This window comes from Pan troglodytes, chromosome 12 (genome assembly GCF_028858775.2).
Source record: "Pan troglodytes isolate AG18354 chromosome 12, NHGRI_mPanTro3-v2.0_pri, whole genome shotgun sequence".
Classification (NCBI taxonomy): domain Eukaryota; kingdom Metazoa; phylum Chordata; class Mammalia; order Primates; family Hominidae; genus Pan; species Pan troglodytes.
In genome coordinates this window covers 84,711,330-84,735,751 of record NC_072410.2, presented here as the reverse complement: position 1 = coordinate 84,735,751, position 24,422 = coordinate 84,711,330, and the positions used below count along the sequence as shown (strand labels likewise).

The 24,422-nt window shown below is 44.6% G+C and overlaps 2 protein-coding genes across 2 annotated transcripts in view; one reads left to right on the top strand and one right to left on the bottom strand.

The window, feature by feature from the left end:
- Positions 1-24,422, top strand: part of RMDN2 (regulator of microtubule dynamics 2) — a 207,192-nt gene that overhangs the window by 135,677 nt on the left and 47,093 nt on the right. The gene's annotated exons all lie outside the window — the stretch shown is intronic.
- On the bottom strand, positions 8,188-17,880 carry CYP1B1 (cytochrome P450 family 1 subfamily B member 1). The gene is made up of 3 exons (XM_001167556.6): positions 16,360-17,880; positions 14,926-15,969; positions 8,188-11,890 (listed from the first exon to the last, which is right to left on the bottom strand). The coding sequence occupies exons 2-3, from the start codon at positions 15,966-15,968 to the stop codon at positions 11,302-11,304; spliced, it is 1,632 nt and encodes a 543-aa protein (XP_001167556.1). The 5' UTR covers position 15,969; positions 16,360-17,880; the 3' UTR covers positions 8,188-11,301.

Here is a 24,422-nt window from a genome sequence, read left to right as displayed (position 1 = left end):
GATAGTGTTTAGAAAATCCAGCAAGATGATTGGATATTCCACTTTCCAAGGAACATAAAAGTGTCCAGCCCTGTAGAGTTTATATCCTGGGAACTGGAGTGGGGATGGAGACAGACAGTAAATCATTATCAAAATGTAAAGGTTATTTTATGTTATATTAACAAGAAATAAATGTTTTATGTGTTGGCAGCGTAGGGAACAGAAAAAGTAGAGCAAGGTAGGCATGTCGAGGGAGCTTGTGGGGGCAGGCTAAGTATTAAATAATGTGGTCAGAGGAGGCTTCATTAGAGAGATGAGAGATGAACTCAAGCTAGACTGATGTAGGGACGTGGGCAAAGAAAATGAGAAAGGTGCTGACCTCTGCAGAGCCAAGGGCAGGTCTATATGATGACCTAAACTCCCCCACACTCTGTCGCAAAGAAAATAAGCCCTGGCGGGGCACTGAAGAAGAAGGACAGGGTTTTGTGTGTGTGTGGTTTTTGTTGTCGTTGGTTTTTTTTGTTTTTGTTTTTGTTTTTTTGTTTTTGAGACGTAGTCTCGCTCTGTCACCCAGGCTGGAGTGCAGTGACTCGATCTCGGCTCACTGCAACCTCCGCCTCTCAGGTTCAAACGATTTTCCTGCATCAGCCTCCCGAGTGGCTGGGACTACAGGCGTGTGCCATGACGCCCAGCTATTTTATTTTATTTTATTCTTTTTAGTAGAGACAGGATTTCACTGTGTTACGCAGGATGGTCTCGATCTCCTGATCTCATGATCCGCCAGCCTTGGCCTCCCAAAGTGCTGGGATTACAGGCATGAGCCACCACGCCCGACCATTTTGTTTTTTATTAACAAGGCCTTGATAGACGTTTCCAGAGCTATCTCTTGAAGTTAGAAATCAAAACAAGAGAGCAGGCAGGCTTGCCTGTTTTTACAGCAATCATTCCTGGAAACCACATTGGAAAACACACAGTGAAAAGTTAACCTTATTCTTCCACCGCTTTGTCCAGCCTGTGTTTCCCCACTTTTTTCCTCAATATCAGTGCCAAGCTCTAGAATGCCAACTGGATTTGCTTGCAGGCTGTGGGAATTGCAGAAGAAGAGTCTCAAATTTAAATACTGATTGCTGGGATGTGCAGTAAGAGAACAGAGGTGGCCCTTTGGCCTTCTGAATGTGAGCAGGGAGAGTGACAGGGGAGGTGCAGGAAAGACAAGCTCAGAGCATCCTGGGATTCACAAACATCCACCAGATCCAGTGGACACCAGCAGCTTTCAGTATTGTGGGTCTGGGAGCTGAGTGGTGCTCTCAAAGCTGATGTGACCTGACTTGTGGGGTCCAATGGCCTAGATAATGGCCAGGGGCTGTGGGGTTAAACAATAAAGTTAGAGACAGCCAGGAAAGCATGCTGGGTACACAGCACAACACCAGGGGATGGGAGATCCCCCCAAACAGAACTCGAGGCTGCCTGCTTTTCTCAGCAACCCCACTGGGATGAGGGTGGACATCTTTTTCAATCAGATATAATAAAACTTTGACTCAAAGGCTAGACATAGTGTAGAAAATGTTCCAGGAGAAGTTCCATTAAGTGCTTAAAAGAATCAATGTGGAGTCCTTTGGTGCACATAAAATTAAAGAATCATCAGGCCATTTTAAATTATATTTAAAGGCATTGTTGAAAAGTATGTTAGTTCCAACAGCCTGTTTGTTCTCTGGTTATTCTTTAGGAGCAAGTGAGTAGTCAGGGAAGCCTTCCTGAAGGAGGCAACACCAAGGAGTGGGCATTAAGGACAAGTGTCCTCTTACATCCTCCCCATGTGAAGGAAATGCAGGCACTGAGTTATCAGATTTGCTTCAGTGCTCCAAGGGGAAGATGATTGGAATGAGCTCAAGAGTCAATGGCAGGGAATGGTCTGGACCCACCAATGCCATCGGCCAAGCCAGAAGCCAGTGCTGATTATGGGCCAATGTCATCTGCTGTGGATTGCGCTGAGATTATTTTACTTCAGACTGCCCTGATTTTGTGACCATAAAGATCAATTTAATGAATTGCAACCCTCTTTTTTTTAAGGTAATTATATTATCTGGTAACTCAGTGCCTGTATTTCCCTCACATGGAGAGGATGTAAGAGGAAGCTTGTCCTTAATGCCTACCCCTTGGTGTTGCCTCCTTCAGGAAGGCTCCCCTGACTACTCATTCTAAACAGTGCCCCCTCACACACAGTACACACACACACACACACACACATACACACATACACATACACACACACCACTTATAATTAACTGAAATCTTATTTTCTCTCCTGCCACCCATCCCACTAGAATATCAGCTCCATGAGGTCAGGGCCTGGGTGCCTTGTTCATTATTATATCATCAGTGCCCCAAACAGTGTCTGCCTACTAATAGGTGCTCAATTAACACTTATGACATTGAATTAAAATTGCCTCAGCTGGGAGGTTCCAGCTGTTGCTCATCCCAAAGGCTGGTGTTCTGCCTCCTGTTCTGCTCTGAGAATCTGGCACCACTTTACCTCTCCTGCAAGGACTTCAGCACAGGCCATGATCCTTGTTCACATCTCTAGGCCTGACCTTCTTTGTTCAGTGTTGCCATCTCATTTCCTTGTCTGCCAGCAGCTGCCGTGCTACCTGCCAACTTCAGTTCAGCTTCACTTAAGTTCATTTGCACCAATTCCCCTTTAACATTTTTTCCAATCACTTTTCATCACTTTTTGGTGTAGTTGTGTGAATTTTAACACATGTATACATCCATGTAACCACTGTCACAATCAGAAAACCTTCCAAAACTCCACCAGGCTATCCTTTTGTAGTACCCTCCCTCCCCTTTAACCCTCGACAACCACTGATCTACTCTTCATCATGACACTTTTGTCTCTCAGAGGCTGTCGTAGCAATGGAATTGTGCAGTGTGTAACCTTTTGAAGCTGACTTATTTTACTCAACATAATTCCCTTGAGATTCATTCAAGTTGTTGTGTGCATCAGTGGTTCATTCTTTTTTATTACCGAGTAGTATTCCATTGGGTGGATGTAGCAGATTTTGTATAACTAATTGCCCTTTGAAGGAAATTTAGGTTGTTTTCAGTTTGAGGTCATGATGAATGCAGCCGCTGTAAACATTCATGTATAGCTTTTCTGTGAATGTGTTTTCATTTCTCTAGGATAAATACCCAGGAGTGGGGTCATACTGTAGCATTTTTTTTATTTTATTATTATCATACTTTAAGTTTTAGGGTACATGTGCACAATGTGCAGGTTTGTTACATATGTATACATGTACCATGTTGGTGTGCTGCACCCATTAACTCATCATTTAGCGTTAGGTATATCTCCAAATGCTATCCCTCCCCCCTTCCCCCACCCCACAACAGTCCCCAGTGTGTGATGTTCCCCTTCCTGTGTCCATGTGTTCTCATTGTTCATTCCCACCTATGAGTGAGAACATGAGGTGTTTGGTTTTTTGTCCCTGCCATAGTTTGCTGAGAATGATGGTTTCCAGTTTCATCCATGTCCCTACAAAGGACATGAACTCATCATTTTTTATGGTTGCGTAGTATTCCATGGTGTATATGTGCCACATTTTCTTAATCCAGTCTATCGTTGTTGGACATTTGGGTTGGTTCCAAGTCTTTGCTATTGTGAATAGTGCCACTATAAACATACGTGTGCATGTGTCTTTATAGCAGCATGATTTATAATCCTTTGGGTATATACCCAGTAATGGGATGGCTGGGTCAAATGGTATTTCTAGTTCTAGATCCCTGAGGAATCGCTACACTGACTTCCACAATGGTTGAACTAGTTTACAGTCCCACCAACAGTGTAAAAGTGTTCCTATTTCTCCACATCTTCTCCAGCACCTGTTGTTTCCTGACTTTTTAATGATCGCCATTCTAACTGGTGTGAGATGGTATCTCATTGTGGTTTTGATTTGCATTTCTCTGATGGCCAGTGATGATGAGCATTTTTTCATGTGTTTTTAATTCAAGATGGATTGAAGACTTAAATGTTAGACCTAAAACCATAAAAACCCTAGAAGAAAACCTAGGCAATACCATTCAGGACATAGGCATGGGCAAGGACTTCATGTCTAAAACACCAAAAGCAATGGCAACAAAAGCCAAAATTGACAAATGGGATCTAATTAAACTAAAGAGCTCCTGCACAGCAAAAGAAACTACCATCAGAGTGAACAGGCAACCTACAGAATGGGAGAAAATTTTTGCAACCTACTCACCTGACAAAGGGCTAATATCCAGAATCTACAATGAACTCAAAGAAATTTACAAGAAAAAAACAAACAACCCCATCAAAAAGTGGGCGAAGGATATGAACAGACACTTCTCATACTGTAGCATTTTGCACTCTCCCAAGCAATGTATGAAAGTTCCAGTAGTTTCACATCCTCCCCAGTACTTGGTATATGTTACCAGTTTTGTCATTTTTTAAAAAAATTTAGCCACTATGATAGGTTTGTAGTAGTATTTCACTGTGCTGCATTTCTTATGAAAAAAATTTAAAAATATATTCCATCACAGAAAACAATAGTGAATCCTGTTTGTGTGTGTGTATATATACATACATAAATATATATCTATGAAGTACACACAATCACATGCAGAGATATGTACTAAATCATGTAAAATATATTGCATACTGTGAGGCTATGGTTTAAAAAATTGGAAGCCATTGAGTTGGCATTTCTGCTTTCTTCATAGTGACTAAGCAGAAACCTAAAAACCTTGAATAAGCTCAATTTGTAAGCAAAGAGAAGAAACTGAGATTAGGGGCCGGGTGCAGTGGTTCACACCTATAATCCCAGTACTTTGGGAGGCCGAGGCGGATAGATCAGGAGTTCGAGACTAGCCTAACCAACATGGTGAAACCTCGTCTCTACTAAAAATACAAAAATTAGCCGGATATGGTGGCGTATGCCTGTAGTCCCAGCTACTCGGGGGGCTGAGACAGGAGAATCACTTGAACCTGGGAGGCGGAGGTTGCAGTGAGCAGAGATCGCACCATGGCACTCCAGCCTGGGTGACAGAGTGAGACTCCATCTCAAAAAAAAAAAAAAAAGAAGAAAGAAAGAAAGAAAGAAAGAAACAGGTTAGACTTCAAGAGTACCAATTGAAAACTGAGTCATGGAGAAGGTGAAGAGATCATCAGTGCTGAGAAGCAGGCGCGACAAAACTCACTCCCCTTTTTTCACCCGTGCTTCTGTATATACAATATGATTCCATAACAAAATTGTTGGGACTTAGTCCCTGCTTTTCAATGAATATACCATCGAATAGCGGAGATATGATGTAAACACAAATATGACTATGGGAAGTATTGAAAAATGAGGGTAGATGTCTTTTTCCTCATTAAAAAAAAAAATCTATGTAATGCATCTCTCTCCCAAGAGGATATATTTCATTTAAAAGTAAAGAGGTCATGCCATGTGTTGGTGGGGAAGTGGGTACAGCTTCCCCTTATGCACAGCTGATGGGAGTGTGGACAGATTTGGCATTCTGGAGAACATGCAATATTTAAATTACATAACACACTCACTTGCTGACCCAACACTTCTAATCATGCGTATGGCATGCATTACAAAGTTTACATAGGAGGGCAAGTAAACACATACCAAGCTGTTCCTTGCTGCATCATTTAGGGGCTCATAAAGTTGGAAGTTATCCAGGTATCTATTCCCAAGAGAGTGGATAGAAAAAATGTGGTGGATAAGTACCATGGAATACTAGGCAGCAGCTATAAGCTATGGAATTACACAGGGATGGAGCTGAGAAAAGATTAAGCAACAGGATGAGATATGTACAGCACTTACATAAAGTAAAACATATATATTCAAAACAATAATACAAATTTTGCTGGAACACACAAACAAAAAGTGCATATTAAGCGTATTGTAATACTTATCCATTGAGAGAAACAAATGTAAGGAAATAGGAATAAATTTAAAAAAAAAAAAAGAAAAAGAAAGAGGCTGGCTGATTTTTCGGGCTTGCTCAATGACTCTTAGCTCTGACCCAAAGGGATCTCAGTGCTGTTAGGCTTCTGCTGTATAACATTGTCTCACCTGAAGGGGCCTCAAATGATTCAAAACTAGTTCTGGTAGGTCCAGTCATTCTGTTTGCAAAGGCAAGATTCCCATCAAAAAAGCTTGTTTCGTGCCTTGGTTCTTCTCTCTCCCTCTGGCCAGTGCTCACGGGCTCTGAGAGACAGAAGGGTTCTGATGAGCCACATACACCAACACTTAGGTGATGCATGGCTATCAGATGGACAGGCCATGTCCCAGGAAACTGGACCAGCCTAAGGATGGCCCTGGCTCCAACAAGGATCCTTGGTCCAGACAGCTTCTAGGACAGATGTTTTAGGATTATAAGACAAAGCATGACTGCTTGTTTGTTTGGCTTTTGGTTTTGCCTAAAGAACAGTTTAAAGGGGCTTTTCTCAGAAGAGAGCAGTGTGGTGAGGATTCCCGCACAATGTCAGTTACTCCCTGACTGTAGTGTGCAGTGTGCCTTAGACAAAGGAAGTAAATTGCTTGCGAAACTCCCAGGATCTTATGGCCTAAAAAAATAGACGGACTACCCTATAAATCCAAACACAGGCACACTGGGAAGGGACAAACTAGGGTACAAAGATAATGGGCTTTGAATTAGTTCATCTCCAGGGAAAATCTGGATGAGAATACTTCTAAATATATAATTTTGGCCCATTACTTTATCGCATCCCTCTGAAGACTGTTGGGCAATAATGCATTAGAGTTTAGCACAGTGATGCAAAAATTGTAAGTGCTCAACATATTTTAGTTCCATGTCTTCCCTCCATATCTGACACATGTTGAAAAGTGTGCATGAAGAGCACAGCATTTGTCCTCAAAGCCTGTATGTCGCTTAGCAGAGGTGCTACAAGCATGAGCTGTTACCCATAGCGTGTCCATACCTATGTAAACTAGATTATTTTCCTCCATAATTCCAAGTTAAAAAAATTGCTTTTAAATGTATTTGAATATATTTAATTTTTTTCTTCTTTCGTTTTCCCTTTCTGAGATTTATAACTAATAGACTGAAACTGGAGAGCAGAGAGCATGTGAGAGTCACTGAGCCAAAAAACGGAGAGTTAACAGCCAGTGAACTTCTGTTGCACTGGTGCAGAAAAACAGACTGGCGTTGAGGTTGAAGAAACAACCTCTGTGAGTTTCTAACAACCACGCCTGTCTTACTTATGTCCAAAGCTGCATTCATTTCCCACCGTGTACTCCGGTCTTATACTCTGTTGGATTGATTGGGTAGAATCCAACTCTGCTAGACAGTTGTGCAAAAACTGGCCCCAATTATAATTATTTAAAGGAATATTTTTCCCATGAAAATATTTCCTTCACTTATTCTTAACTGTCCTGACATTTCCAAGATCCTACTGTCATACATCTGGAAAACTAGTGAGTATTCTCTTAAACCACTCCATAGCCATACCTTCTGGCTGCTAAAGTGAGGTTCCCACGCCAAAGTTTCAATGCCATTTTGTGCAATTTTTACTTCTTTTCCTGTTTTCACAGTAATAGGAGCTGTAGTCTGGAAGATAAAGAGCCTTTGGTACCGCAAGCCCTGTCATCTGTGAGTGTGGCACAGTGAAGGCCTGGAGAGTCATGACCTAGGCCCTGTGAAGTCAAGTCTTTTTACCAAGTAAAAAGATTGGCAATAAAATATTTCCACATAGTACATGACAGAATACTTGTACCCATCTTATTTTATTGGACATTAATTGCACTTATTAAGGCACATGTACCTTTAAAAAAATGAAAGAAGAAAATAGAGAAAGGACTGGTATGCGGCTGAGGAAGAAAAATGTGTACTGCATTCTTTAGATGAAGCAGAAATCGATCAGCAACTTAAAGTCGCAATCTATTCAATCTTTCAACATTGCAAATTAATTCTCATTTGGCTTGATTGTTCGATTGAAATGTAACCTCCGTGCTGGTTCTTAGAAATTCAAAAATATAGAGATTAGAAATTTGGTTGATGAAAACCTACGGGAAAAAAAAGCATGTGGCCTCGGCCTGAAATGTAGAATGGACAAATAAAATGTTTACAGTGCAATATTTTAATTGAATAATCCATAGTAATAGTTGAAATAAAGTAATACATTAGACTATATTTGCTACAACATAAAACTTCATAACAAGATTATGAAAGTGACTTTTATTATTTTGGTAATGGTGTCCCAGTATAAGTAATGAGATACAATTTTTTTTTTAATTTGGTATATCAAACAGTAAAGGCTACATATAAATGTTGTTTCCCCAGAATGTACTTTGGCTACAACTATGCACTGTAGCTATTATGCACACACTAAAAGCATTCATGATAAAGTACAAAAATAAGAAAAGATTAAATAAGAAGGTATCCTTGAGTTATAAATGTCTACTAAAGTATACCTTTTAATCACACAGTTGTGTCACAGCTAAAAACACACAAATTAACATATACTGCTCTGCAACTATTTGATCTAATATAGATCTACTAGGAAAATATTAAGGCTGTAGTAATACTTCACAGGTAAAGGCTAAGTTCTGGGACATGAAAGCTTTTAGAAAATTCACAAAACAAACCTGAGACATCTTTTTGTTTTGGAAAAAAGCAATTTGCTTATAGAGTCAAAGCTTTGACATACAAATGAAGCATTTAATAAACATTGTACTTTAATGCAATAAACTGGAGTAAAACTTCTGACTTTAATGGTTGTCAGCAAATACATTCTCTCTCCGGTAGAAACACAATGAGGCTTTCTGATTAAAGCAGTAATCTGATTACTCCAGCCTCCAAATTCAGTTATTTTTATTCGTTTTTTGTTTTCTTTTCCTTTCTTTAACTAGGTTATAAGCATATTAAATAAGCCAGGTAAACTCCAAGCACCTTACTTTCTTCTATATAAACACAGCTTTCCTTTTGCCGCAAGCATCTGATGACAACTGGGCCTACATACGTAAAAACAGATTATAGCACATCTGGACCTGGTTGACATAATGAGGCATCCAGATTGGTTCATGATTATTTTTGCTGCTACACATTTCTCAATCTAAAAAAAATAGGCTACAGCAGCCCAAATTCACTGTCTCAGCCTTGGTGGGGCATAATATTTTGGAATGGCAAGTGCCAAAAAATTTAAATGTACTGGGCAAGCCTGCTTTGTGTAGTTGACTCTAAAGCCTTTAAAAATACTGGCATGATTTTTTATATTCAAGAAGTACAGCTATGAAATTTTAAAATAAAATTACATGAAGTTTTTTAATATTCCAAACCACAAAACAGATCTGCTATGTTGTAGACTTTTTTAATAGCCTATTTGAGATTTAACTCTGCTATGCCAAACATCTTTCTTCTAAATGTCCATGCTTTGAATTTTGTGCTCCAAATTAATTAATTCAGAATGAGTGGGAAAATGTTTAACTATCTTTCCTTCTTTTCAGTGTTTCTCTCTTTTCTCTTACCATCCCCCCACCCCACACACACATACACACAACTATCATAAACTCCCTTTTAAAAAATTTTGGTACAAAGATTCCAAAAAGCTTAATAAAATGTAATAAGCACTTAGCACTTAGGACACTGTAGAACTTTCTTTGGAAGTTTAATTGCAATGAACTTTAAAACTTGAAACTTCAATTCACTTTTCTAAATGTGAATGCATACATTTCATTTGAGCTTTATGCTTTCCCAGCTACCAAAGTAATTGCCATCTTAAAAAACACAACTGACCTCATCTCCACTGTCTTTTCCAAACAGCTTCCAAGACTATCTTCTGATTCTGACTTTCCAAAAAGCAGACATTAATGTTAACTTTCAAAAAATCATCTAGAAGAGAAACTTGGTCAGTTGTAATGGGAGTTCTGTCCCCAACTCTTGTCACCTCGTAAAAAGAACATCCAGGTAATTCATGGCATTTTCCATTATTCATTGGGCAGACACAGCTTAGATTTCTCTGCCTTCCACAGGAGAATGTTCAGATTTCCACTAACTTCAACTGGAACTCAATAATCAGAATGGCTTTAAAATTTAGTTAAAATTTAAGCATGCCATGAATTTGGAATTTTAATATATTAATTAGGTTATTTTCAAAACAAGATTCTGTATTATAAATAGAATTTCAATAAAGATGTTATAAAAATAAGAACACATCTTAGGATCTAATTTTGAGATTCACCAAAATTTGAGTGAAGAAAACCCTGCTTCATTTCCATGTCAAAAATAGGTGGTTGATTTAATCAAGCTCATTTTTAGCACACTTGGTTGCATTGGTTGTACTTTTCAATTTTCAATATTATACAAGGCATATATTATTCAACCTTTTCCTGAACAAGATAATACTAATATACTGCTTACGGACAGTTAAGTAATATATTTCACACTATTTGGTGACTTTTTTTTTTAACCTATGAGACTTACTGAAATCAGTACATTACGGTCACCTAATTTAAAGCTTGGCTGGCTTTTTTTTTTTTCTTTGCTGATAATTCAAATTCTGTACTTTGGCAAGCAAAAGAGGTACAACATCACCTTGGAGTTTTACAATTTAATAATGCATACTTTAAAATTCATGATAAATCATGGAACCCCACTATACTCACTAATTCAACTATTGATTTCTTTTTGAGCAACTGACTTTATGATTTATCCTTAAAAGTAAGGAAGTATACCAGAAGGCAAAAGGATAAATCCACCCATAAATACTAGAGTCTAAGTTATTTTCCTGAAAAGGTGAAAAGGGAATTTCTGGTCTTTATCTTTTCCCTTATCACCTTCAATCACACACTTTACACTGAAATTACTTGTCTCTGTCTCTTCAACAGTATACTCTGAAACTTTGTTTAATATATACTTTTTGTCTATTTCTGCATATGAGAGACCAATCTTGTATTCCCACCAAAAATGGCCTGGTTACCAAAATACTTCTTTATTCAATAGTTTGGTGTAAGTGTTTGGGTGTATGTGTCTGTATGTGCATTTTAACTCCAAAGAATGCTACCTTCAGAAATAACCAAGATGCAGTATGTATATAATAATTCATTGGGCCCTTTAAGTCTTTGACTAAAAAAAATCTCCCAGAAGCTCCTGCATAGCCCACTACTCATGAAGAACCGCTGGGTATGGAGCACACCTCACCTGATGGACAGTTGATTTATGCTCACCTTAAACGCTAATTGAGAAGCAGCACAAAAGAGGAACTGGACAAAAACTGAATTTTACTCCTCATCTCCGAAGATGTGAATATTTCTAAAATTTCAGCTTGCCTCTTGCTTCTTATTGGCAAGTTTCCTTGGCTTGTAACTTTTGGACAGCACTATCAAGGAGCTCCATGGACTCTCTGAGAGTGACATTGACTTTAAATGACTTGGGTTTAATGGTTAGACCATAACTGAAATTCATTTTCGCAGGCTCATTTGGGTTGGCCCTGAAATTGCACTGGTGAGCCAGGATGGAGATGAAGAGAAAAAGCTGCATCTTAGAAAGTTCTTCGCCGATGCACCGCCTTTTGCCCACTGAAAAAATCATCACTCTGCTGGTCAGGTCCTTGTTGATGAAGCCGTCCTTGTCCAAGAATCGAGCTGGATCAAAGTTCTCCGGGTTAGGCCACTTCACTGGGTCATGATTCACAGACCACTGGTTGACAAAAACCACAGTGTCCTTGGGAATGTGGTAGCCCAAGACAGAGGTGTTGGCAGTGGTGGCATGAGGAATAGTGACAGGCACAAAGCTGGAGAAGCGCATGGCTTCATAAAGGAAGGCCAGGACATAGGGCAGGTTGGGCTGGTCACCCATACAAGGCAGACGGTCCCTCCCCACGACCTGATCCAATTCTGCCTGCACTCGAGTCTGCACATCAGGATACCTGTTTGGTGTTTAATGTGGAGAGAGAAAAGCAAGTGAGCAAAATTCTTATTTCATCTAGAAAGCACATTATAATTTATTTTAATTCCACTTTTCCTTAAATAGGCTATCTAGCTCAGTGACTAAATTAATATTTCTGGGAAAAAAATCTAAAACAGCTTCCTAATTTCTCACTAAATTAGAAGATGGACTTTAAGAATTATATTTCCTGTAATAGGCCTTGCATGACTAATGCTGTCTTTCCCATTATAAGTCAAAAAACTCTTAAGTTTTCCCAGCCTCAAAAAGCATAATAGTGGATAAGGCCGACTTTTCCATTGGGTACTGCAGGGACAGTGCCTAGGGCTCACAACACTTTTTAGGGGCCCATGAAAATATTTTTACGTCTTTTACAATCTTCAGACCTAAAAAAACTCACTTTTAGGTAGAAGAAAATATTTTCATACATCATTTTAATGCATTCATCTTTATATCAGGGTAGTCATGAAATTTAATTTTTAATTTTTTTATAGTATAAGGAATCTACAAAGGCAAAAGCACCCAGGGCCCACGAAAGTTACAATGTGAAAGTAAATTTTTTTCTCCCTCATTTCCCTGGACAATTCCAACAGACATGCTGTTCTCATTTTATACAAAGATAATTGGTGTCCTGATGGATAAAGCTACATACTGTATTTTTTTAATTTAAAAGCAAATACCCAATGTTCATAAAATTATGGTACAAACTGTAGTACTTATTCACTGTTGATGATACAAACTGATACAATCTTTTTAAAAAACAAAATCTTAGTACAAGGCAAGAGACATGAAGGTAACCTCTTCCCGCCTCATTTTAAACCCAGTAATCCATGCCCAGAAATGTATTTTCAGAAAATAATTTAAGAGATACAAAAATATGTAACCACAACAGGACCTAAAATTCTAAAAATTAGCCAGGCATGGTGGTACACGCCTGTAGCCCCAGCTACCTGCCAGACAGCGGCGGGAGAACTGCTTGAGCCCAGGAGTTTGGGACCAGCCTGGGCAAGGTAGTGAGACCCTGTCTCTGAGGTAAGTAAATACATAAAATTAAAATAAAAATTTTAAAAATGAAATCAAGGCCAATGACCAACATTAAAGTTCAATAAATGATTATATATAACTATACATAATCATGGCAAAATACTATGTAGCCATCAAAAATTACCAAAATAAATATTAAAAGATTAGAAATGTCCACTACCTTGAGTCAAAGTGTTAGAAGTCAAAAAACATGTAACTGATTGTTTGCAACTCCGAAAAAAAAGTATACACGTATGTGATGAAATGGAGTTATTTTTAGAATCGCTTCTTCAACATTATATTGCAGGAGTCTGCCAGCTTTTTTCATAGAAACATGTATGGTGGGGAGAGCCAGAGAGTATCTATTTTAGACTTTGTGGACCAAACCCTCTTTGTTGCACTACTCTGCTCTGCCTTGTGTTGTAGAGTGAACGCAGCCATAGACAATGTATAAATGAATGGGCATGACTGCGTCAATAAAACCTATATACAAAAACAGATCGTGTAATTTGCCAAGCCCTGTCATACTGTCTTTTCACTAAAAAGGAAAAAAAAGTATCAGCATATTGAATTGAAAGTGACCTCCAAATTGTTTTATTTCTTTTTGCCGCCTAATTGGAGTACTCGGAGAACTATTGTGGTTCTAATGAAAAACAAAGGCCGTTTCAAAAGTTAAAATGCCTGTCTTGGGGATGCACAAAAACCTATGGAACCTATTCCGGGACTTCCTTTCCCCTGATCTCTGGTTGACTTTTCTTTATTCGATTTCTGCCTCTCCCTCACCCACCATGGGTGTTTCTATGATTTTAATACTAAAAAGCCATTTTAAGTATACAGAAACTTTTAGTTTGTGAAGGTAGCTGTACAGTATCTAAGGAAATATAGATTGCAGTGGATTTTAATAAGAAAAGAGTCATTCTCTGCCTTCCAAACACCTTTCTGTGGCGCCTGCAGATTCAGCATCTCCAACTGCTCACTTGTGCTCCAAGAAATGACACAAAACCAGGATTTCTGGTCTCTTCGGCAATGAAGATTTGCCTTCCGAAACATTTGCCCCTAGGGATAGTGTTTCCACAGTAAATACTACAGGCCGCCCAGTTAAATATGGATTTCAGATCAACAAGGGCTAATCTTTTAGTGTAAGTATTCGCGTGTAAAACTTACTTTTCTTTTGCCAAATCTGGCAACCCGACACCAGGGACCTGTTGAATCCGTGCTTAGTAGAGACCAGCGTGGGCATCAGGGGGTCCGCTAACTGAGCCAAGCGCAGGGGCCAGAAACGTCTGCAGGCGCCTCCTGGATATCCCATCTGCCTTTCTGAATGCTACTCTGCACTCGCAAAAGTGACTGCTTCTTGTCTTCTACCCCGGCATTTCTCAAACTCCTAGTGCGGAGGTTTTATAAACCTAGCACTGCCCTCTAGTTGTGGCCGCCTTCTGAAAGTTTCTGTGCGGGTTACCTGTCGGCTGGCCCGGCCTCCATGGGCTTCCTTGGCCTGGAACAAAGCCCTGACGGGCGGCCCGCTTTTAGCGCCAGGGCTGGGCGGCCTCGGATCCACGCCGAGGACTAGCCTAGGAGAGGCTGCTGTGTTTAACATATTTATGACATTACCTTTTCTTTCGGAACTATTCCAGTTCTGCTTGTACTGCGCCAGGGAGAGAGATATCAGGGCTCATCTCCAAGCACTTAAAAACTCTTGTTTTTCCGAGGGGGTGGAGGGGTCTTTGCAAATGTGTTCTCACTCGCAAGCAGGGGAGGGGAGGATAGAGACAAGATAGGAGACCGGAGGGGTCGGGGCACCGCTGGGTGGGGCGCGTGCGCGTGTCTCAGCCCTCACTGTCAGTCCCTTTACCGACGCGATCTTGGTTTTGAGGGGTGGGGACCTGGAGCGAAACCCCAAACCCGGGGCGCTGCTTGCAAACTCAGCATATTCTGTCTCTACTCCGCCTTTTTCAGAGGAGAAAAGACCTGGCCCACGCCTCCCAGAGGCTTTACCTGGTGAAGAGGAGGAGCAGCCACTGCAGCGCGGTGGACAGGGTGTCCTGGCTGGCGCCGAAGATGTCAGTGACAGTGGCCGGTACGTTCTCCAAATCCAGCCGCGCGCCACCATCGTCCGAGTCCCCGGCCGCCTTCTTTTCCGCAGAGAGGATAAAGGCGTCCATCATGTCGCGGGGGGCGGCCCCGGGCCGAAGGCTTTCGCAGTGCCTCAAGAACTTGTCCAGGATGAAGTTGCTGAAGTTGCGGTTGAGCTGCTCGAATTCGCGGAAAACGGTGCGCACCGGGTTGGGGAAGTACTGCAGCCAGGGCATAACGTCCACCAGGCTGCCCGCGCCCACCGTGCGCCCGAACTCTTCGTTGTGGCTGAGCAGCTCACGGAACTCGGGGTCGTCGTGGCTGTAGCGGCAGCCGAAACACACGGCACTCATGACGTTGGCCACGGCCACGACGGTCAGCGGCCTCGGGTCGAGGAAGGCGCCGTCCGCGCTGCCGCGCACCAGCAGCGCCACCAGCTCGCGCGCCTCGCTCAGCACGTGGCCCTCGAGGACTTGGCGGCTGCGCGGCTGGCGCGTGAAGAAGTTGCGCATCATGCTGTGGGCTGCGCGCCGCTGCACCTTCCAGTGCTCCGAGTAGTGGCCGAAAGCCATGCTGCGGCCGCCGGACACCACACGGAAGGAGGCGAAGGACGGCCGGTCGGCGAAGGCCGAGCCCTGCTGCACCAGGGCCTGGTGGATGGCGCGCTCGCCATTCAGCACCACTATGGGGCAGCTGCCCAGGCGGATCTGGAAAACGTCGCCGTAGCGCCGCGCCAGGCGAGCGAACGAGAGGTGAGCCGCCTGGCCCACCGCCGCCGCGTTTCCGATCAGTGGCCACGCAAACGGGCCCGGGGGCGCGGACCCGAGCTGCCGCCTCCGTTGCCTCAGCAGCCGCTGGCCCACATGCACAGTGGCCAGCACCGACAGGAGTAGCAGGAGCGTGGTCTGCTGGATGGACAGCGGGTTTAGCGGCCAAGGGTCGTTCGGGCTGAGGCTGGTGCCCATGCTGGGGACAGAAAGGAGAAGGCGTGACACTCAGGGGTGCAGAGACAGGAGCGGGCGCCCCACGCCCCTACCTCAGCCTCTGGGGACTGAGTGCCGTTGGGTGGAGAGGTCGGAGCTGACTCTCTGGAGAAATGGCCGAAGACGCCCCTTCCCATCCCCAACCCACTCTCCCTTGGAGAAGAGAAGGGGCGTGTTTCCACCTCGCTGTAACCCAGCGCCAAACCCTTCCCCTCCCCGCAAGGCGCGTAACGGTTCCTGTAATTTGGGGACAACGCTGCGGGCATCGAGGCGGTGGCGCTTGATTTCCTTTAAAGTACCTACCACGCCACCCGCTACCTGCAATAATCCATCTGAAGAGGTCGCCGGGCAGCGGCTCGGCAGACAGACTGACCTGCGGGGAGGTGCGGTTTCCAGTGGCGCGGGACAGCCGGCTCCGAGAAGGAACTGGGACCTTTGCCTAGGGCAAGACGTCAACAGGAACCCGCAGGCCCGGCCTGGACACCTGCTGCCCTCACTGGAAGCTTTAACTCCCACTCGAGTCTCTTGGCGTCGTCAGTGCCAGGAGCGCTTGGATTGGGATGGGGACGAAGAAAGGTGCCTCGCTCGCCGAGCCCCGCTGCACTTGGGGAACTGGCAAAGTCGAGGTTTCCTCACAGCGTTGAGATTGAGACTGGGGGTCGGTGAGTGGCGTCAATTCCCATGCCCTTGCGGCTCTCACAACTGGCGTCGCAGAAGCGCTCGCTCCCACTCCCACTCCAGAGTCAAAGCGCGCCATCCCGCTCCTCCGGGTTTTAAGGACTGGGTAGAAGGAGGGCAGCGCGACCTGGCAGGGCGGGGCCTGCGGGGGGCGGGGCGCGCCGCACACCAGGCCGCTTTGACCCGGACTCCCGTCCAGGCGCACCGGCTGGCCTCCGAGCTCTACCAGCAGGCTTTCATGGGAGCGGAGGTGCCCACGTTTCCATTGTGCGGTAACCGCGCTTCATCACAGCCACCTCCAATCGAGGCCGCACGGTGTCCCCAGAACCACGCTCGGTACAACCTGCCCCGGCCGCTGCGCTCGACTTGGGAGCGCGCCCCGCCCCGAGCGCACGACCTCCCTTCCCTCTCCGCGACTTGAGCTTGCTTCCCGGAAAGCCAGTGTAGTGGCAGCGGTTTGCCTCACAGCGCCCCTGGTTGGTTGTTTAAATTTTATCTTAGGTTCTCGCAAACAAATTGCCACCTCAGTGGAGGCTCTTTGGCGTGCTAAATTTTTTCCAGTTCTTGCGGCGAGATCGAGAATCCCTAAAAGTAGCCGCTCCCCCGCCCCGGGGCCCCGACAGTGCTTGGGCACACAAAGGCTCCTGGGGCGCAGCTGGCCCTGAGATTTCCCGCGTAGAGGCCACTCCAGGTGGCGCCGCCCGCTGGTGGGCGCGGGGCCGCCCAGGCTGCGATGGAAGCCGTTGGCGCAGGGCGGGGAGCCAAGCTGGGGCGACTGGGGGGGCCTGGGGGAGCTAGCGGGGCGGGACCCGAGCGGGGCGGAGAGTGGCGGGAGGAGGCGAATCTCCGCGCTCCGGCGAACTTTATCGGGTTGAAAAGTTTCTGCTGTCGCCTCCCCTTTGCGTGCGGAGCTGGGCTTTGCGTGCGCCGCTTCTGGAAAGTCGGCTCCAGTCATATCCCTGGGCGCTGCCTGCGGCCGCCCCTCCCGCGCTTCTCACGGCACCTGACACGCGGAGGCGGCGGCCGAGGGTGGGGTGCCGGCCACCACCACCCTTGGCGTGGGGTGCCGGCCGCCACCACCCTCGGCTGCGCACGCATAGTCGCGCCTGCCAGGCCAGCGAGGCGGACGCTTGGGCCACCACCCGCAGGCCGAGCCCGGGCGTATCGCCACCTCGCCGCGCACCGGCGGCTCTGTGGTCTTCCTGGGCGCGCTTGCGGTCGCGAAGGGGGCGCTCCCTTTATAAGGGAAGCCGGAGGCGCTCGGGCGGGGGTGGCTTCCCCCGCCTGGCGCGCCCTTTCCTACATGCTGATGCATAGGATTTTCAAGACAGCTAAGAGAACAAGGACTTCACGAGGCGGGGGGAAGGGCGAACTCGAGGGAAGAGGTGGGATGTATCTAGTTAACCAGGTAGGAATTGTACTGGCTTCATCAAAGGATAAATATAAAAGTGATAGGTTCACCAGGGACAACCCTGCACTTTGAGCTCCACTCGCGCTGCGAATCTCGTGCTATTATTGACCTGTTTGCAGATGAATAAACTAGGATTCAGAGAGGTTGCGTGACTTAACCCAGGTCGCGCAGCCATCAAGAAGTGGAGCCAGGGCTTGAAGCCACCAAGTCCCACTCCAGATCCTTCACATAAGTTTACACGGAAGAAAATTGCAGATAAGAGGCCCAAATGCCTTCTTTCCTGCCTCCCTTAAAAAAAAAATGCACGTGGGGCTAGGCGCAGTGGCTCACGCCCGTAATCCCAGCACTTTGGGAGGCCCAAGCGGGCGATTCACTTGAGGTCAGGAGTTCGAGACCAGCCTGGCCAACATGGCGAAACCCCATCTACTAAAAATACAAAAGTTAGCCGGACGTGGTGGTGCACACCTCTAATCCCAGCTACTCGGGGATCAGGGGGGAAGGCAGCAGAATTGGTTGAACGTGGGAGGCAGAGGTTGCAGTGAGCAGAGATTGCACCACTGCACTGCAGCCTGGGCAGCAGAGTTTAAGTGAGACTCTGTCTCAAAAAAAAAAAAAAAAATCAGCTGGAAGAACTTTTTAATTATTGTTTTTGTTTTCATAATTGAGAATTCTGAGAATAGCAGAGAAGAAATAGTATGCTAACCCTTTGCAATTAAATTGCTTATGAGGGAGGCCAGGGGAGTGTGCCTCATAGCTGACCCTGGAATGACTGATTACATTGTAAAGAAACACAAAGGAGTGTCTGAAGAGAATCTGACTTCTTGAGAGATTGAAACCAGCAATCAATTTGCTGACCTGATAAAGAAATGTCTTTTCGTGATGGCTTTTTTTATTTTTATTTTTATTTATTTATTTTTTTTGAGATGGAGTCTCACTCTGTCACCTGGGCTGCAGTGCAATGGCGTGATCTCGGCTCACTGCAACCTCCGCCTGCCAGGTTCTCCTGGCTCAGCCTCCCAAGTAGCTGGGATTACAGGTGCGCACCACCACACCCGGCTAATTTTTGTATTTTTCTAGTAGAGATGGGGTTTCACCATGCTGGCCAGGCTGGTCTCAAACTCCTGACCTCAGGTGATCCACCAGCCTGGGCCTCCCAAAGTGCTGGGATTACAGGCATGAGCCACCGTGCCCGGCCTGTGATGCCTTTTATTTGGTATCTTTTGAAAAGTTTTCTGGAAATGATTTCACACACCATGATGGGGAACTTAGATAGTGATGGAGTTTTAGTTTTTGAGCAGTTGCATTGGTTTAATAATAAGCATTGGTTTCCCAGAGGTGAGTTGGCCTACATAGCCTTTGAAATGAGTTTCATAGCAACCTTCCCATGTCCAGCTTTAGCAAGATCCTTGCCTAATAATTCAAGACTCTGGTGCATGCATCAATCTCTCATAGACTTTAATTTAGTAGACGGGAATTATCTATGAGCTAATGCCAATCCTGAGCTGTTGACATTCCTGAAAGCCTTTATCACAATACCTCTGCCAGAATGAGAGCAGATGGAAGTTGCCTTTAAGTAAATTCCTATTTTTAAAAAGTATAAAACGGGGTTGTTCCTAAGACCTCCTGTCCAACTCCTCAATAATGCCATCTAGTTTTTAGATCAACTAGATGCACGCTTTCCTGCCATCGCAGATAGATCAGATATATCCTCCAAGCTGTAGTTCCTTGGGCTCAGCTCTTTTTCTAGGACATGACTCAAAAATCAGAGGAACCAGGTTGGTAAGTGCTGTCAGAAAGATAAGCCCTTATCAGTTATGGCAAACCAAAATGACTGGCTATGGTAACACTTTTTGCAGAGAATCTTCAAGCCTGGAGTTCTTAGGGCTTTATGGTGCAAACTTCATTGAATGCCCCATCCGGTACCCTGATAAGGACTTTGGATAAATCCAGAGCAGCCTGTTGGCACCCCGACCCAACTCAAAGCAGAGCCCTGCCTCTAAGTGAGAATCTACGCAGGCTCTTTAATTATCATCACAACTTCTCAACCAAAGCAGGGACCTAAGGCCCAGGAATCTCCTTTCAATCAACACAGAATATGGGCATTCTGCCCTCCCAAATCTCAAACTTGAATTGTTTGTTGCAAATAACTTTCAAAAAGAACAGCTAAGCTAGAGGGATAGTTTAAAGTAGAGAGAGGTTTAAAATATCTTATATTGTATTGATTCAAAGGAACAACTTAAGCTTGTTTAAGCAGAACAGGAATGCACTGGCCCATGTGCAGAGAAGGATAACTGTGATGCTTCACAGGATGCAAGGACCCAGGCCGCTCTACCGGCTCTCTGCCTATGCTGGTCTTTGCTTGAGCTTTCTCTCTTTGCATGGCAAGGAAGCAGCTTAAAATTAACAAAACAAAGAGAAAGAGAACAGCTCTCTTCCAGGGTCCTAGAAGGACTCCAGGGGGCCAGGCTGGCATCAGGTTTTTATCCTGTGGGCAAGGGCTTGTTCTGTCATCAGAAAAAAAGAGATGGCAGAACATGCTAGGAAGCCAAAGAGCTGACCCAGTCCACTCCATGTATACATGTCTGCCCACTGGTTTCTTTGGGTTGGAGGATAACCTAAGGAAACCCAAAGCCATTATTGTTATTATTATTTTAAATCAGCAGATACATGCATTGCCCTTAGAGCCAGTAGCCCAGAAAGCTCTGCCCTTCTGCTGTCAGGCTGGAACTCAGTTTTCTTCGTGGTCTTCCTCTCTAGTGTGACCCCTAAGTCAGTTTAATGGGTAGCCACTGTGCTTTTCCAGTCATCTCCAAACACACATACCCACATGCATTGAGGAGAGTGGAGGAGAATAAGCCATCTCTGGTAGGCTCTTGACATTTGGGTGGGCAGGATTCAGTCATCAGGCACATGCTGGCAGGCAAAAGGAGCAGAAATAAGGAGACACACCAAGTGGCTGAGGGTGCGATAGAGGGAGGAACTGTAGGATAATGCACACCATGGGCTGGACCATGAAAGGAATCTTAGGAATTGATACCAAAACCCTGTGCCTCACCTGAAACGCTCCACTTCCTTCCTCCTGGCAATACACAGGCAGAGAACCACGGAGCTAATAGAAAGGTATTTTATCTAATCTCAGAAGCCATCATTTGTAGGATGCACCCTTATTTTTATGTACTAACATAAAGAAAGGAAGCTGCCAATTATAATTGCATCATCGACTCTAAGATACATCCAGATTTCGGAGATGTAAAATGGAAAGTTGAGGGTATGATTTGGAGCTGAAAAAGCATTATACATTTCATGCGCGTCCGTGTGAAGAGACCACCAAACAGGCTTTGTGTGAGCAATAAAGCTTTTAATCACCTGGGTGCAGGTGGGCTGAGTCCGAAAAGAAAGTCAGCCAAGGGAGACAGGGGTGGGGCGGTTTTATAGGATTTGGGTAGGTAAAGGAAAAAGGGGGGTTGTTCTCTGGCGGGCAGGAGTGGGGGTCACAAGGTACTCAATGGGGGAGCTTTTGAGCCAGGATGAGCCAGGAGAAGGAATTTCACAAGAAAATGTCATCAGTTAAGGCAGGAACAGGCCATTTTCACTTCTTTTGTGGTGGAATGTCATCAGTTAAGGCAGGAACCGGCGATCTGGATGTGTACGTGCAGGTCACAAGGGATATGATGGCTTTGCTTGGGCTCAGAGGGCTGACATTCCTGTCTTCTTATATTAATAAGAAAAATAAAACTAAATAGTGGTAAAGTGTTGGGACAGCGAAAATTTTTAGGGGTGGTATGGAGAGATAATGGGCGATGTTTCTCAGGGCTGCTTCGAGCAGGATTGGGGGGGCGTGGGAACCTAGAGTGGGAGAGATTAAGCTGAAGGAAGATTTTGTGGTAAGGGGTGATATTGTGGGGTTGTTAGAAGGAACATTTGTCATTTAGAATTATTGGTGATGGCCTGGATACCGTTTTGTATGAATTGAGAAACTAAATGGAATAAGAGAAGGAGAAAAACGGGTATAAAAGGTCTAAGAATTGGGACAACTCAGGACATCTGATTAGAGAGTGCCTAAGGAGATTCAGCATAGTCCTGCCAGCAAAGATTATTTATTTACTTCAAGAGTTAAGAGTGGCAGTTTGGGGATAGCACCAGGAGATACCAGCTGTGATGGCTTGGAGAAACAGCGTAAACCGGCAGTGTAAATAAGAGCAGGGCGTGTATGAGTAGTTGAGAACGGTGAATAGGAGTATGACTAGACAGAAGATAATAGGCATGATAAGTTTTTTTGGGGCACAGTCTAAGTTGGTCTGGTGTCTGGAATGAGACTGGGGCCTAATAAAAAGGAGCGTCTATACAGGAGCTCAAATGGGCTGTACCTTGTAGCATTCTGAGGACAGGTCTGACTTCTGAGAAAGGAAAGTCGTAAAAGTATTGTCCAGTCCTTTTTAAGTTGGTAGCTGAGCTTGGTGAGGTGTGTTTTTAAAAGACCTTTAGTCCGTTCTACTTCTCCTGAAGACGGAGGACCATAAGGGATATAAAGGTTTCACTGAATACTAAGAGCCTGAAAAACTGCTTGGCTGATTTGACTAATAAAGGCTGGTCTGTTATCAGACTGTACAGAGGTGGGAAGGCTAAACTGAGGAATTATGTCTGACAGAAGGGATGAAATGACTGCGGTGGCCTTCTCAGACCCTGTAGGAAAGGACTCTACCTATCCAGTGAAAGTGTCTATTTAGACTAAGAGGTATTTTAGTTTCCTGAATTGGGACATGTTGAGTAAAGCTAATTTGCCAGTCCTGGGTGGGGGGCGGCAAATCCTCAAGCTTGATGTGTAGGGAAGGAAGGGGGCCTGAATAATCCCTGAGGAGTAGTAGAATAGCAGATGGAACACTGAGAAGTTATTTCCTTGAGGATAGATTTCCATGATAGAAAGGAAATGAGAGGTTCTAAGAGGCGGGCTAGTGGCTTGTACTATAGCATAGCCTGCCTTTGCTGGTGTGTGGCGATTAGGCCTGGTGGAGCTGCCATCAATAAATCAAGCGTGATCAGGGTGAGGAACAGGAAAGAAGGAAATATGGGGAAATGGGGTGAATGTCAGGTGGATCAGAGAGATACAGTCATGGGGGTCAGGTGTGGTATCAGGAATAATGTGGGAGGCCGGATTGAAGTCCCGGCCAGGAACAATAGTAATTGTGGGACTTAACAAAGAGTGAGTACAGCTGAAGGAGCCGGGGAGCAGAAAGTATATGCATCAGGTTTGAGGAAGAAAATAGATTTTGGAAGTTATGAGAAATGTAGAGAGTGAGTTGAGCATAGTTTGTGATTTTTAGGGCCTCTAAAAGTATTAGGGTGGCAGCAGCCGCTGCATGGAGACATGATGGCTAGGCTAAAACAGTAAGGTCAAGTTGTTTGCATAGGAAGGCTACAGGGTGCAGTCCTGGCTCTTGTGTAAGAATTCTGACCGCACTAACCATGCCTAGGAAGGAAAGGCGTTGTTGTTTTGTAAGGGATTGAGGTTTGGGAGATTAATCGGACACGATCAGCAGGGAAAGCACATGTGTTTTTATGAGAATTATGCTGAGATAGGTAACAGATGAGGATGAAATTTGGGCTTGACTGAAGTAATGGGGGCTGTCTGTGAAGCCTTGCGGCAGTACAGCCCAGGTAATTTGCTGAGCCTAATGGGTGTCAGGGTCAGTCCAAGTGAAAGCAAAGAGAGGCTGGGATGACGGGTTCAAAGGAATAGTAAAGAAAGCATGTTTGAGATCCAAAACAGAATAATGGATTGTGGAGGGAGGTATTGAGGATAGGAGAGTATATGGGTTTGGCACCATGGGGTGGATAGGCAAAACAATTTGGTTGATAAGGCATAGATCCTGAACTAACTTGTAAGGCTTGCCTGGTTTTAGGACAGGTAAAATGGGGGAATGGTAAGGAGAGTTTATAGGCTTTAAAAGGCCATGCTGTAGCAGGCAAGTGATAACAGGCTTTAACCCTTTCAAAGCATGCTGTGGGATGGGATATTGGCATTAATCGGGGTAAGGGTGATTAGGTTTTAATGAGATGGTAAGGGATGCATGATCGGTCACCAAGGAGGGAGTAGAGGTATCTTATATTTGTGGGTTAAGGTGGGGGAATACAAGAGGAGGACGCAAAGGAGGCTTTGGATTGGGAAGAAGGGCAGCAATGAGATGTAGCTGTAATCCAGGAATAGTCAGGGAAGCAGATAATTTAGTTAAAGTGGCTCGCCCTAATAAGGGAACTGGGCAGGTGGGGATAACTAAAATGAGTGCTTAAAAGAGTATTGTCTTAAGTTGCCACCAGAGTTGGGGAGTTTTAAGAGATTTAGAAGCCTG